At 57.6% G+C, this 15,618-nt stretch overlaps 1 protein-coding gene across 6 annotated transcripts in view; it reads right to left on the bottom strand.

The window, feature by feature from the left end:
• The window catches only part of RPS6KA1 (ribosomal protein S6 kinase A1), an 81,883-nt gene that overhangs the window by 20,558 nt on the left and 45,707 nt on the right, over positions 1–15,618 (bottom strand). For 2 of the 6 annotated variants that reach the window (XM_064589716.1, XM_064589714.1), the window contains 4 exons: positions 11,285–11,329; positions 2,114–2,195; positions 302–382; positions 46–125 (listed from right to left, as the gene is read on the bottom strand). In XM_064589716.1, coding sequence (XP_064445786.1) covers positions 46–125; positions 302–382; positions 2,114–2,144 — 192 coding nt within the window. In that variant the 5' untranslated portion in view covers positions 2,145–2,195; positions 11,285–11,329. Of the gene's footprint in view, positions 1–45; positions 126–301; positions 383–2,113; positions 2,196–2,459; positions 2,577–3,392; positions 3,715–5,329; positions 5,644–11,284; positions 11,330–15,618 lie in introns of those variants that run through there. The other 4 variants (XM_045898369.3, XM_045898370.3, XM_045898368.3 and 1 more) reach the window with 4 other exon arrangements.

The following is a 15,618-nucleotide window of genomic DNA, read 5'->3' on the forward strand; positions in this document are numbered from 1 at the left end:
TCCAGTTCCATCCCGGGGCCCTATGGCAGTGGGGTGTCAGCTCACCTCTTTAGAGAGCCGTGTGAAGAGGTCCCCGCCACGCAGGAAGTCCAGAATAAGATAGAGCTTTCCCTCAGTCTGGAAGGCTGGGGAGAGGGGAAAAGGCAATGGTGGAGCCAGCTGGGCCCTGGGCCCTGCCCCTCTACCCTAAGCTCCCTTGGCCTGCTGGGGGTAGGGGCAACATAGGGGGAAGGCAGCAGGTCACCGGCAGGGCAAAGCCTGGCAGGCAGAGTGGGAACTCAAGTAGGGTCTGTGATCTCACCATAGTGCAGCTTCACCACAAACGGGTGGTTTACATCAGCGAGGATGTCTCTCTCCATCTTGGTCCGAACGCGGTCACGCACTGGCCAGAAGAGAAAGGCAGTCACGGAGAATCTAGCCCCCCCAAAACGGTCATCCCCAAGCCCTGGCTAAGAAGGGCTGCTCTCTTTTCCAAGAGTTCCTCACACCTCATGGCTGTGCCCAGGGCTGGGCCCTAGGCGCCCTGCCCATCCCTCGAGCCCCATCTCCTGCCGTGCCCCATCAAAGGCCATTCAATCCAGTCCGTCTGAGCAACCTGTTCTGTCCTCTGCATACCCTTAGCTTTTGCCCCCGAGGCTCCCCCAGAATGCTTTTACCAGCCCCCTCCCCACCTGGCACAAAAATCCCTAATGTCGGTCTGGGGGATGGAGAGTATAGTCACCTGGGAGCTAGTTAGGCAGATTCTTTCCCTAGGCCTAAAATTCAAACTCATGGGTCTAAGCGGCCACCCTCACATCCTTTTTTTTTTTTTTAAGAATAAAAGTCCCTAGGCATTCTGATCACCAGCAGGTTCTTCTTTGACTCAGCTCAGGCCTCACCTCCTCCAGGAAGTCTTCCTTAAACTGCTAAGCTGAATTAGGGCCCTCTCTCCGACAGTGCTCGTGCTTGCCCCTTCAGAGTACTTTTCACCCTCTCTGTTAATTTTTTCTTTTCCCTCACCAGAGGCGGCATGGACCATGCTGGAGTTGGACTATTCCAGCCACTGTTTCCCGAATATACCTTACATTTTTACACTTCTGCTCAGGCAAACAGCTTCTCCTTCCTGGGGTGCCCTTCCTCTACTATTTTTAGCCTAGAGAACTCCTAACTCCTCCTTCAAGGCACAGCTCAAGCGGCCCCTCCTTACGTGAGCCCACCCTCTGTGGGCGCCCCGCTCACAGCCCCAGCTGCTCCACACGGCAGGCGTGGCTCGGCCACTGCTGCCCTGGCCTGGGAGACCTTCACAGCAGTGCCCAAGTCCTCCATCCTCCCCCTCCATGGCTCCCATCATCCCTCCTGGGGAATGACTTCTGCCCCTACCAGGTTGGCCTGAGGGCATCAAAGCTACAGCACCCCACAAACAACCCTTCATGGGCCACAGGACCCCTGAAGTCTGCAAGGCCGACACTTCTGATCCTCCCCGCCTCACCACAGCCAGGGCCCACTCCCCCTGGTCAGTGGCTGCACTGGTTCCCAGACTGCGCCAAGGGCCACGGCCCAGCCCGAAGTCCACTACCAACCACTGTCATGCCCTTTGTGAGCCTGGGAATTCTAGACCTGGCCTTGGGCTCCCTTCTGAACCTCCCTGCGATCCATCTCTGGGGCCCTGCCTCCACTCCCCCTCTCCTACCCTCCCTAGCTGCCTCCCTGGACTCCCTGCCCCTTTCCTCACACCTTTCTCCACGCTGAGAGGGTCTCCCTCAGACTTTCCAAGCACCGTGAAGCAACTCTGCCCAACTAACCTCAATATCAGGCATGAGAAGGCCCCTGCCACAAGCACCCTGCACTCACCCCTTGCCTTCCTTCCAGACATTCACCTTCAGCTATGGTAATTGGTGCTTGGCTTGGGGGGAGAGGGGAAGGCTGAGGTTAATCCCCAGAAGTCTTTTCTTTGAAATGGACCCTGTCTCTGCCATGAGGTAGGAGGGGTGAAGGGGGAGGCTAAGGACAGGCCTGTTTCTCTACCTTCAGACCAGGTGCTCCTCCATCAGACCCAACACTCTGGAGAACCGGGCTGTCTCCCTCAATCCTGTGCCCAGCCTGGGCTCTGCACGGGGAGGTGACCTTCACTCACCTTTCAGCGTTGCCTTCTTTAGTACCTTCATGGCATACAGGTGCCCACTATCAGGTCGGGTGACCTTCCGCACGAGGAAGACCTGAGAAGGCAATGGGAAAATGGCAGAGGAGAAGCTGCAGAGGGGGCCGAGCCTGTTCGCTCCCATCCTCCAGGTCCCAGGCTGACCTCTAACTTCCCTGAGCCCCAGGTTGACCTTTTGCCCTCCCTGGGTACCAAGGTGACCTCCTGTCCTCCCCTCAGACCCACCAACCCTTGCCCTCGGATCCTGAACCCCAAGGTGACCCTTCACCCCCACCTCTGACACGACCAGTGCTGCCCTCCCAGCTGTGGGCTCAGGACTCACTTTGCCAAAGGATCCCTGGCCCAGAACCTTGAGCAGCTCAAAATGGGATGGGTCGGCCTTCTCAGAGCCAGCCTTGACGTGGTGCGTGATGGAGATCTCCTTGAGGATGCCCTCATCCTGATGGAGGGACAGAGCTGGTGAGCATGGTGGGGCCCATCCAGGCAGGCAGGAGACATGGTCCCCAGCCAAGCCCACTCCCCCTGGAGACAGGGCCCTGCTGGCCACACCAGACAGCTACACTGATGGGGCCAGCCTCCTGGTTCATCAATCCCAAGAGGGCCTTAAGGGCCAGGGAGGGTCAAACTACCAAGGTGCCGAGTCAGGTGAGGCACGGCTCCCACTGCTCCTGCTCTTCTGGCCCAGTGAGGCCCAAAGGGATGCCCAGGCCCGGCGCAGGTCCTGCCTGTGGGACTCCCCTCCCCCCACTGCAAAGGTTTTCGTTTTGCCACAATAGGAAGTAGAGTTTGTTCTCATACCGGGGAGGCAGAGCCAGGCTTTTGTTCCTGGTCAGAGTGGATGATAGGATCCTTCTGGCCAAAAGGGCAGGGCTCAGATGCACAGGGACCCAAGAGTCAGCAGAGACTACCCCCACCAACCCGGTAAGTGACAGTCTGGGGTGGACAGGAGCTAAGGCCAGAGACTCCATGATCCACCCTTTGAAACTTCCTTCATAGGAGTCTACCCCAAAAGCCCCTTGCCAGGCCCTAGCTGTTCTGGGACCCTTCTGTCCTCCCTCCAATCGGCTGCTATTGCCCTGGAGCCCTGAAGCGCCTCCCCACTTCCCCAGGAAGCAAGTCTGGGCAGGGTCCAGTCGTCCGGCAGGCCCAGGCCGGGGCCAGGACAGCTGAGAGCCAACCGAGGCCAAGTTCGCTGCCCAGGCACCTGCTCCAAGGGCCACAGCCAGGCCAGGACCAGACATCTGGGCACACTCACCGAGTCCCGCCTGGGGCCAGAGCCAGGGCCAGGGGCAGGCAGAGAGGTCTGGCTGGTCCTGGGCCGCTGCTTCCTGGGTAGCCAGGGGAGCAGGGCCCAGAGCCGCAGGCGGGGCGGCTTGGGATCCTGCTCCATTCGGCCGGCAGGGCCGAGGCACCATGGCAGGAGCACGCAGCGTCCGGGGCTGCCTCGGAGGTGGCCGGGCCCAAGGCGGATGTGCAGGGTGAGGGCGGGGGCTGGGCCCAGCTCAGGGCCGCCAATCACTCGGGGCCTGTGGTTTCCCAGCTCCAGGCCTACAATCTTACCAAGTTCCCTTCCTCTCTTCCCCCCCTCCCCATTGCCTGAGGGCTGCCCTCTGGCCCTTTCCCCCCTCATCCTCCCCCAGGGTCTGCAAAGGGAAAGCCCTACGCCAGCGCAGCTGCTGAGGGGCAACAGGTACCCAACGGGCAAAGACAGGCGTCTAACGTGTAGAGGTGGATAAAGAGACACCCAACAGGCAGAGGCAGGCATCCACAGGTAAAGACAGATGAAGGTGGGCATCTATCAGGCAGAGGTGGGAGAGTACACAGGCCCACCAGGCAGGGATGGAGCTAGGGGAGCTCCACACCCAGCAAGGGGAGCTAGGAAGAACACACACCCAACAAGCAGAGACAGATGGGGACATGTACCCAACAAAGCAGAGGCAGGAGGGGACCCATACCTAACAGGCAGAGGCAAGCCGGCGTTGGTGGTATAGTGGTGAGCATAGCTGCCTTCCTAACAGGCAGAGGTGCATGGGACATATATCCAACAGGCAGCAACAGAAGGGGACATGAACTCAACAGGCAGAGACAGACGGGGACCCAACAGGCAGAAGCAGATGGGGGCTGGCATCCAACAGGTGGAGACAGATGGGGACACATACTCAACCAGGGAGAGACAGAAGGGGACACAACCCAACAGGCACCCAACATGTGACATGTACCCAACAAGTGAGGACAGGCACTCATCAGGTGGAGACAGAGAAAGGAACCCGACAAGAGAGGCAGATGGGCCGCAGAAAGAGAAAGCCAGTCAGTGAGGCCCAAGGAGACTGACAGAGACCTGGGCCTGACACACAGAAAGCCAGACCCAGGACTCAAGGGCAGAGCTCCGGGTTCTTGCTGGCCTGCCAGGGGCTGGGGGAAGAGGTGAGGGGACATCACCTGCAAACACCCCGCATCTGGGGGAAGAGTCTGGTATTTGTGGCAGGCACACCTCTGAGGTTTCATCCCTGCCAGGGCCTGCAGAAGGCCCAGGACCGTGACAGTGGGCTGAGAGGAACATCTCCTGAATGCAATCTGATGGCTTTGACTCTGATCCAAATTTCCCAAATCTGTTATCCCCATTGCAGATACAGGAAACCGAGGCCCAGAGGCCAGTGACTCACCCAGGCTGAAAGTGGACCAGCGGCAGAGCCGGCCTACACTCAAATCCTTCCCCTAGTTACTGCCTGGCTTGGGGTCAGCAGGCCTCCAGTGCCAGGAAAGGGTGAGCAGGTAAGTCAGCCAGAGCCCTGCCCCGCCTCACCCCCTCCTTCAATACTGGGATCAGCGCAGGGACTTCCCATCTAGGTCTAGGACCTGACAGACACAGCCCTATCTTCAGGGGGCCTTGAACAGCCACAAAATCTGCAACCATCAGAAGTTGCAGGCTCTGCAGGCCCCTGAGTATAACCCTGGGCGGGACAGGCAGAAATCCTGGCTCAGAGAGGGGCTGAGGTGAACCAAGGCCACACAGCAACCCTCACCCACCCCCGCCCTGAGGTTTTAGACTCCGCTCGCCTGCCTCTGAGAACACTCCCTGGGGACAGAAGCAGTCACCCAGAAACCCCAGGGGACAGAGCCACTCCCAAACCCATTCCTTGCCCAGGGCCATGGTGACAGATATTGCTGGAGGCAGACCAACCCTCTGCTCACCTTTCTGGGACAGGGGAGTGAGTCTCTCTCACCCCTGGGGAAATCTGCCGGGGTCTGCATGGTGGGGCTCAAGCTGGTGGCCAAAGGGCCCCGTTACTCCTCTACTTCTGCTTTTTCAGCCTTCCCGGCCCAGAAGGCAGGGTCCCTGACCCCCTCCTTCTCACTTCCCCCTCTGCAGGGAGGAGGGACAGAAGATGGGTCAGGCTCCCCTGCCGAGGAGGGGACACTGTAGACCCCACACCCGTCACTCCGCGGGGGGGCCCGGGGATACAGCCCTCCTCCTCTCCTCTGATCCTAAGGAGGGGAGACTAGAAGACAGACAAAAGTCACAAGATAACAAGGCAATGACACAAGGGGCATCCCAGCACCTGCCAACATCTCCTTGAGGGAGTGCGGGGCAGCCGTCAGCAAGGCCGGTCTCTGAGTGCCCCAGGCCAGGGCACAGAAGCTCCTTCCCTGGCAAGTGACCTTCCTATGGCTGGGCCCACCCAAAATGGCAACCCTCTGAGCAGGCACCCCGCAGCCGGCCCCGCCTGGGATGGGCAAGGGAGCCACGGGGCCTAGCAAGGACCTCACAGAAGTGTGAGAGGAGAAGAAGGTAGCGGTGGAGCAGGGGCTGACCAGGCCCAGCCCCCTTCCACGTGGCCTGGCCGCATCAGTCCCACCAGTAGCCCCACAGGAACTGGCACGCCCACAAGTACACACAGGCCGATGATCGGAAACCATTTCCACAGACATGTGGAAACACACACCCCCACGTACACACGGACTTCCCCTTCCAGCCCTCAGAGGGCCTCCAGCGACAGTCTGGGGAGGGCCTGCTGGCGGTTGTGAAAGGGGCCGCCTTAGACCGCTCACTGCACCCAGCTCCTGCAGGCAGGGCTGTGGAGGCCGGGACAGCCCGGGGAGCCCCAAAGCTCTCTGTTCCAGAGCCAGTGGGGCCCCCCACCAATCCTCAAATCCCAAAGCAAAGGACGACTCTGTGGCTAGCAGGGTGCAAGAAGGGGCAACAGGAAGGAACCGGCCTCAGACCTGCCTTTGCTGGAGGGTCTGTGCTGGGACTATGAGGCCTCTGGTGGCTGGAGCGGGGGAGGACAGCCACCAGACCACAGCCCTTGGTCCCTGCCCCATTCCCCACCATATACTTCCTCTTACTTACTTCCCCCCACAGGGCAGCTGGGAGAGAACCCCAGAGCCCCCCAGCCTGATCCCTGGTCCCTAGGGTCCTTCCACCAGCTGCAGCCCAAACCCAGCTGCCAATCCCCGCGGTAACGGACACCAACAGCCCCTTCCCCAATTGGCAGTATTTGCAGGGCCTCCTGGGCCTGCCCCTTCCGGTGGGACAGATCGCTCCTGATGGGGCAGGTGAGGAGAGGTCCCAGGCGTCCCTGCTGCACTAGGCCAGGACTGGGCCATGAGTGACAACCAGAACTGTGCCCCTTATAAACACAGCATATATTGCACAAGGCCGTTCTTTCCTTCAACCTCCACTGGTGTGGCTTCTGCCAGGCCCTGTGTCTTAGCTTCGAGAGAGATCCTGCACTTCAGAGACACGAAAACCAGACTTGGACAGAAAGTGACTTGCCCAAGGCCACATGGCTAGAAAGGGGGACAGCTCAGAGCAAAATCAAAGAGTGTTTGCTTCCAAAGCCTACACTCAAGCGTTTCATTATCGCCCTCCATGCAAGCCCGTTTCCCCTTTGGACATCCGTCACAGCTACCGGCCCCCTGCTCTGTCCCCAAGCCCCAAGCCTGACACTAGGAGGCGCACATGTTAAGACTCAGGCCTTGTTCTTGGGCAGCTCCTGAAAATACAGGATGACAAAACACAAGTGGCTACAAATCTACAATCGCGTATTATGGGTGCCCAGAGGCAGGAACTATCTGCCCGGGGTGAGGTCCCAAAGGACCTTCCAGAGAGGGTGCAGTCCAGCTAAACCCTGAGGATGAACAGGAGTTGGCCAGGCAGAAAGGAGGAAAAGAAAGACACTCTATGCAGAGAGAGACCTGCATGAAGCAGAGGCTGAGGCCAGGAGTGCAGGGTAGGAAGTTAAGAGCCGTCCACTCACTAGCTGAGCGCTCCCAAGCAAATTTCCCTCCCCGTCTGAGCCTCAGTTTCCCCCTCTGTAAAACAGAGCTCACAACTAAATATTCCACCCTTGGAAGGTTGTTGCTACAAGTACAACGGGCCACAAAGACAACGGGATGTTGTAAACAGGACTCCTCCCTGGATTGGGTGGGCAGTCTTACTGCTGCAGTCTCCTCTGGGCAAGCTGAGGGGACACAGCCCAGCCGCATGGTCCCGGGGCCTGGGAGGGTAGGCTAGCCTACCCCGGCCAGTCCAAGGGAAGTTCCCCCCAACACCTGAGGCTTCCTAGGCTCCCCGAAGTCCGCAGTCACATCCTGCTTGTGCTCCAGCCAGAGAGCAGGAGGGATCCGGGATGGATCAGGGTTTCATAAACAGGAAGAGAGGAGGGGAGGGGGGAGACGCCCAGCTCTCAAAATAGACCTGCAGGCGCTTCAAAGGGGTCCAGCTCCGGAGATAGCCAGGGGAGGGGGCCAGCGGTGCCCAGTCTACCCTCATGGAGGGAGGGAGGGCAAGCAGAGCCCCAGTCCGCCTGAGGACCCCAGGCGTGCCAGGGTGCCAAAGGGATCCGGGAAGCTCTTGCCCTGGACTGCTGTCCGGGCTATGGCTGCTAAAACCCAAATCCCCCTTTCGGCCTAAAATGAATAAAGTAAGCAAACATTAAACACCACACTTTGGGGGCGCCCGGCTGGCTCAGTCGGTGGAGCAGGCGACTCTTGGTCTCAGGGGTTGTGAGTTCAAGCTCCCCACTGGGTGTAGAGATGACTTAAAAATAAAATCCTTAAAAAAACAACAACAACAAAACAAAACACAGCAAACTTTGTGGGACTGTTTAATTTATACATATCACACTCCTCCTCCGGGTGGCCCTCAGGGGTGGACCCTGTTCTTCTATAGGAAAAGCATCTAAACCTCAGAGCAGTACAGTACCCGCCCAAGTCCTACAGCAAATGAGAAAGGGGCAGGGTCCTAAACTCAGAACGCCTGACTCCCAAGGCCCCCCCCACCGTCTCTTCTCCACCTGGAAGGCCCACTTCTCTCTGGAGCTGCCAAATCCTGCCTTCGGAGGCCCAGCCAAATGCCAGTTCTGCGGGGAAGGTGGCCTGCAGCCTTACTCCCCTGCCACACAGAACCGTAACCATCCATCCGGCCCCTGCTCAGCCCCAAGAGCAGGTGCCCCTGGCTGGTTCCCCAGGACATGCTCCTCTTACCATCTCACTGGGAGAAATGTGGGCACCAGGAAAGGGGTACATTTCTCTGCCCGATATGGGGCCTGGCGCAGAATGGAGGTTCTCTGTGCCCACAGTCATGCTCCCCACCATCACAGCACCCACAACCACACAGCTTGCCTGTCTCCCCCGCCTAAGAGCAACCTGAGGCTGGGGGTACTGACTTCATTTTAGGGCCTCCCAGCGCTCCAGCGTGGTGCACCGAACATCTGTCTGATGAAGCAAAGGAGAAACTGGCCTGCTCCCAGCTCCTTCCACCACACAAAGTGATGAGGGCCTGACCACAGGCTGAGCGCCCCCTGGTGTGCCAAGCCCAGAAGTAGGCCCTGGAGATACTGTGAGGTTCTGGGGGCAACAGAAAAGACAGATGAGCAGGTGTCTAGAAATGGTGGAACCCAGAGTCACAGGGACTCAATACTCTCCCTCTTCAGCATGCAGTGTTCTCTGGGCTGGGAGAAGTATGGGCTCTGTGGTCAAGCAAGACCTGACTCCATTGCTCACCAGCTATGTGACTTTGGGCCTCAATTTTCCTCTACATCAGGGGTGTTGTGAAAACTAAATGCAAAGCTCCTGGGGTGGGGCCAGGTATGGGTTAAGCTCTTTCTCTTCCTTAACGTGGCATTCAAGGCTCTCCTTGCCTATCCATCTCCAGCCTTGTCTCCCTTCCCATCCCAGGGTCTTCTGCTCGAGAGCAGGGGTCATAGGCTTGAGATCAAATGTAGGTTACCCACCCGAGTAAGCGCCTGCCCTCTCCCAACAAGCCCCTCTAGCTCCTGAGGTAGCTTACCACCTGCCCCCACAAAGCTGCAAGCTCCTCTGCAACCCCCAGAACTTGAGCCCCAAGATCTGAACATTCTGGCTGTTCCTTGAATCCCTTCGTTTTGTGACGAGGCAACTAGAAGCAGCTACTTTGTGGAAGGAGATTCTCCAGACAAGGGACCTGGTCTCTGCCACTTGGTCTGGCCGCTGTTGGCCACGGTGGCCACAGTAACCAGCAGAGGAGGGGTAGCAGCCTATTTATCTCACCTGCCCTACCCCAGGCAGCTCAGCTCCCTTCTCTTAGGAGGCTGAGACAAGGCAAACATCGGGACCAGCCCCAGGTCTATTTTAAAGGTCAAGCTTGGGCGCCTGGGTGGCTCAGTTGGTTGAGCGACTGCCTTCGGCTCAGGTCATAATCCTGGAGTCCCGGGATCGAGTCCCGCATCGGGCTCCCTGCTCGGCAGGGAGTCTGCTTCTCCCTCTGACCCTCCCGACCCTCCCCCCTCTCATGCTCTCTCTCTGTCTCTCTCTCTCAAATAAATAAATAAAATCTTAAAAAAGATAAAAAATAAAAAAAAATAAAGGTCAAGCTTATGGCAAGTCTGGTGCCCAGGCTGACCCAGGTCTAGAGGGTGTGGCCCCTGGAGGGCATGGAAGCGGAGCAAGACACTGGGGTACCCGCGCAGCTGGTGCTCAAGTCACCGTGCGCTAGGCAGTTACTACCCCATCTGTCCTTGCCACCACTCCCGTGACTCAGGTACCGTTGTTCCCAGTTTACAGATGAGGAAACTGAGACTCAAAAGCAAGAACACCTCTGGCCAAATAGTGAGAGTGGAGCCAGGACGTGAACGCAGGTCCGCCACCTACTGTCAGAACCCACGCTCCGTCCTTCCTCGGCTGCTTCCCGAGCCCCCCACAGCCAGCAGCTCTGGGGCCTGACAGCTCCTGAAAACTGGGTGTGCTCTTTCCCAACAGAGAGATGAGAAAGCCCAGGCCCAGAAGGAACAAGGGATCCACCCAAGGTCATACAACTGCCACCCAGCCCCTGGTGCTTTTGTCCACACATAAAACCAGAGACAGGGACTGATGGGCTAAAGGGAGGCGCCCGGGGGAAGCAAAGACAGTAGGGGGGAGGGAAGCACCCAGGGCTGGGAGGTGGGAACCCAGAGAAACGGCCAGGGTGCCACATGCCGAGCACTGGGCCGTGGTTAGACTTGGGGGGCCACCAGGTGCCCTCCCTTCATGTACCAGCACCATATACCCAGAAGATTCTAGGCCCTCATCATGCCCAGCTGACCTGAGCCTCTCCCATCACCCCTTCAGCCCTTTCCTTACAGCCAGCCCAGCTGCCATGGGGAAATAAACCAAGGAAGTGGCCTGGGTGAGGAGGAGCCAGAGTTCTAGCCTGGATTCTGCTCCTGACCCTCTCTGGGCCTCAGTCCCCTCACCTGAGAAATAGGAAGGTTGAGGGGCGCTTGGCTGGCTCGGTGGGTAGAATGTGAGACTCCTGATCTCAGGGATATAAGTTCAAGCCCCATGCTGGGTGTGAGATTACTTAATAAAATCTTTAGGGGCGCCCCGGTGGCTCAGCCAGTTAAGTGGCTGACTTCGGCTCCGGTTGTGATCTCAGGGTCCTGTGATCGAGCCCCGCATCAGCGCGCACATCTCTCTCTCTCAAATAAATAAATAAAATCTTTTAAAAATAACTAAATAAAACAAAATCTTAAAAAAGAAAGAAAGAAATAGGAAAGTTGGAGCAAGTGATCTCTGTGCACAGGGTCACCTCGAGGATTCGGTGGGACCAGAGAGGGGGTGGGCCTCCCTCCTCCTCCACAACCATGCAAACGGTCCCCTGCTCAGGGTGCTTGCCTTAGTCCTCACCTTGGACGGCTGCAGTCCAGCTTCTTCCCCTGAGGCCTGTCCATTCTGGAAAAGAGAAGGGAGATTGGGGAATTTAACCAGAACTTACGAGGGTGGGAGAGTGCAAAAACAGACCCACCAGAACGCCCCCTGCCCCCACCCCATGAGGCTTCCCCCAGATAGCTAGGGAGGCCATGTAGGCCAGGGCCCTCTACCTCCACTTTCACTGGGGGGCGCAGGTGTCAGGCCTCCCACAGCAGCCCCTCGCCAGCATGTCCCACTCCTCCCTCCCTCGCGCCCTCTGCCTAGCAAACCCCTCATCTTTGAAGACTGAACTCATATGTCACCTCCTCCCAGAGAGAAGGAAAGGGCATGTGTGGCTCCCAGCTCTGCTGGAGATAAACTGTGACTCTGTGCAAAAGAACCAACTGCAAAGAGGCCTCAGTCTCCTGATCTGTAACATGGGGCTAGTTACTCCACCTCCCAGAATTACTGCAGGGATATAAGGAGACCAAGTTTGTGCAAGTGTCCAGCCTGGAACTGGTGGCTGCCCTGTCCTTCCCCCATTCTGGGACTCCTCCCCGGCCCCTGCCAGGCAGAACCACGGCCGCCACACTGCGCCCCTGCATTCCTTCCCTGCGCCACTGGCCACACAGCAGGGACTATGTACACAGAGTACCCTTCCTAGTAGAGGGGGGGACAGAGATTAGGCCTTGGCACTAACAGCTGCTCTCTTCCAAGCCCCTGCCACATGCCAGGCACTGGGCTCGATGCCTCACACCTGTGGCACCATTAAATCCTCCTGACCTGGGAGGTAGGTCCTGACCCCATCTGGCAGACGAAGAAACTGAGGTTCAGAGGAGCATAGTGAGGGCGCACCTGAGGTCACATGACTGGTAAGTGGGGATTCAAAATCCGGTCTCCGACACCCAGGAGGTGCCCAAAAAAAAGGTCTGCTGAAGAGCAGCCCACACCTCAGCATGGGAACTACCTGTAGAGAGGCGGCCACTGGGGCCCATTTCTAGGCAGTCCTGCTTCTTCCAGCCCCTGGACTTCGCCCTCAGGGGTATACCAACCCCAGCCCATCCCTTTCCTGCGTGATAGGAGGTGAGTAACCAGGCCTGGGGAAGCAAGGAAGGAGCCGTCCCCGCCCCTCCTGGCACAGCAAGAGTGTGGTGGGGCAGCCGGAGGCTCCCACCGGTAGTGAGACCCAGCCTAGGGCAGGCCAGGACTTTGGAGCCAGGGGCTGGGTCCACAGGGCCGCTGTGGCTTTGCCTGGCAGAAGCAGGCACAGCTGTGCTCTGCCCGTTACATAATCTCCCTGTCCCTGGAGCAGCTCCTCCCTGCTGCTTGCAGAACATCCTGCCCCCTGAGCCCCTTTAATGCCCCTAATCATCCCCAGGGGCCGCTTTCTGCAGGCCCCTCCACATGCACACACACATACATTCTGTCATCTCTCAGCAACCTGGGGGAGGGCTGGGTTGATCAGGGCCGGGGAGTCGGGAGTGGGGGCCATGATGCATTTATGTATTGAGTTCACCCAGCATTCTAGACTCTTGCTATAATTCCCTCAAATGGTCATAACGGCCTTCTTGCATACCAGCCCCCCTCCCTGCCCTCCTCATTCCAAACCCCCATCCTTCCTCAAACTCAACTGGGATCCTTGCAGTGAGCAATCAACTCTCTAGCTCACACTCTCCTGATTGAGAACCTTCAATGGACCAGGCCTCAAACCCTGCCATGGCTTCCACTGCCTGCGGAATAAAGTCCCAGCTCAGTCCCCAACTGCCCAACACAGGTGATTAAGTATGTGGGTTCTAGAACCTGACCTTCTGGGTTCAGATTCTGGCTTCTACCACTGCATGACCCTGAGGTTACTTCATTTCTCAGGGCTTCAGTTTCCTCATCTGTGAAATGGGAGATGAAAGTAATGTATCTCATTGGGTGGCTACAAGAAGCAAACAAAATAGCACCTATAAATACCTAGCCCTAGCACATAACCAGTCCACAAACAATAGCCATTATTATTACTGGGTCTTATTCTTGAGCTTTAACCGAATGACCTGGGACCCTGGGCAGACCAGCTTGTTCCATATCCCCAAGCATCTGTATGGTGGCTCCTTCTACCAAGAAAACCCTTCCTGCCTTGTCACTTTGGCAAATGCCTGGCCTTCTTTCAGCACTCACTCCCAGTGTCCTCTCCTCTGTTCACAAAGCCTCAAGTCCTTTCCTCCCTCCTCTGGGCCCCAATGGCACCGAGCAAACCACAGGTTAACTTAGGAAGAAGCCATGGCTTGTCCGTCACCATTTCCCTAGCACCCAGCTCAGGGTCGGGCACATAGTTGGTCACATGAAAGCTCAGCTCAGCAGAGAGAACAAGAAGACCAGAGCAGCTACTAGGACTCCTATTTTTCAGACGAGGCTCGGAGTTAAGGGACTTACCTGAGGTCCCTCAGCCAGCAGGTGATGGACATGGGGCCATAACCCAAAGTCACATGGCTGCAAGCCTAAATCCCCAGTGAGGGAGGGGAGGAGGGCTCGGATGCACCCAGAGGTGTGGGCTTACTGAGCAATAATATCTGGACGATTCAGGGGACCCCACAGGTCTTGTTTGGCTGCCTCCGGTCCTAGGGTCTCTGGCCTGGGTACCATCCTCATGAAACCCTTTGCCTGTAAGAGCTGATGCACGACGTTTCTAGAAGGGGATGGGCAGCCCTGGAGAAAGGACTGGGAGCACAGAGACCACAGGCGAGCATCCCCCTTAGAGCCAGGGTCCTGGGAAGACAGGGTCCATGTGTCCCTCTGGCCTGACTGCACAGGCAGGTGGAAAGAACACAGTTCTGCAGCCACAAAGACAGAGCCGCTAATCCCAGCTCTGCCGGCCACTCGCTCTGACCTTGGGTCTGTCACATCACTCCTCTGACCCTCGGTTTTCTCATCTGTGTCATGAGGCCAGGTCTGTCTTGTTCACAGCTGCCCTGTTGCTTGGCATAGTACTTGTCACATGATAAGTACTCAATAAATATTTGCTGAATGAATGAATAAATGAATGAATGAAAGGGGACAATGATGCTGACCTTGCAGAATCCCAAGTCAAAGACCTTGTCTAAAAAGTCTGGTACAGGGGCGCCTGAGTGGCTCAGTCGTTAAGCGTCTGCCTTCGGCTCAGGTCATGATCCCAGGATCCTGGGATCGAGTCCCACATCAGGCTCCCTGCTCGGCGGGAAGCCTGCTTCTCCCTCTCCCACTCCCCCTGCTTGTGTTCCCTCTCTCACTGTCTCTCTCTCTGTCAAATAAATAAATAAATAAAATCTCTAAAAAAAAATTAAGATAAAATAAAATAAGAAGTCTGGTACAGGAAGGGCCCTCTGGCCTCTCCCACTCTCCCCGCTCTTCTTCAGAGAGCACCGCTCCTAGGACAGCTGCCTAGGGCCCCCAGACCACTGTGCCCCATCCCCAGAGGTCAGAGATGGATTCCAAAAGGCATTCTTCCTTCCCGCCCAAGCAGCTCTGTCTTGAGAAGCAGGGCTCAGGGCAGCGTCTGGAGAAGCCAGGCAGCAGATGGACAAAGACAGCACGTGCCCCACGGGCAGGAAGCAGCCCCAGGAGCTGGGGTCAGAGCCCAGCACTGGCAGCCCTGCACACTGCTAGAGGCTGGGGGCCAGGTGCCAGGGCTGGCTGGCACCACTGGCCCTTCGAAAAGGCTGGACAGAGGCCCTGTGGGACAAGCAGACTCAGCCAACATCCGGAGCTGCCTCTCCTGGAGTACCTTCCACCTGGGCCAGTTTGATCCCAGCCCTTTCCCATCCTTGAGCCCTACCCCCCAACTTGTTGGAAGACAGTGGGAGATCTGGACTCCCATCCTGACTCTGACAGTAATTCATACGCCAGTTCTCCTCTCTGAGTTCAGCTGTTTCATCCGAAACTGGTGGTAATAATCCCCCTTTTTTTTTTTTTAAGAAGAGGCTCCTCACCTAACATGGGGCTTGAATTCACAACCCTGAGATCAAGAGTTGCATGCTCTACTGACTGAGCCAGCCAGGCGCCCCAATAATCCCTACTTTGAGAAGCTGTTTGGAGAATTATTTTATTTTAAGGAGGTAACAGTGGTGAAGCAGGGCCGGGGGCACACAGTGAAGCTCTGTACATGGCAGGGCTGGGCCCCCTGAGAAGGTTCCTGCTTCCAGCAGGGCCAGGGAAGGCCCAGGCAGAATCCTCACCCACACCGCCACCTGGGCCAGGCCCTGCCTCCCAGCAGCCCATTTTCGGCAGTGTCATGAGGAGGGCAGAGCTGTCCAGGTCCCAGGCCTCTGCCAAATGCCCCCAGCAGCCCCTTGCCTGCCTCCTTCCCGGCC

This window comes from Mirounga angustirostris, unplaced genomic scaffold, assembly GCF_029215605.1.
Source record: "Mirounga angustirostris isolate CCGP_5_RB_7025 unplaced genomic scaffold, mMirAng1.0.hap1 SCAF_4, whole genome shotgun sequence".
NCBI classification, from domain to species: Eukaryota; Metazoa; Chordata; class Mammalia; order Carnivora; family Phocidae; genus Mirounga; species Mirounga angustirostris.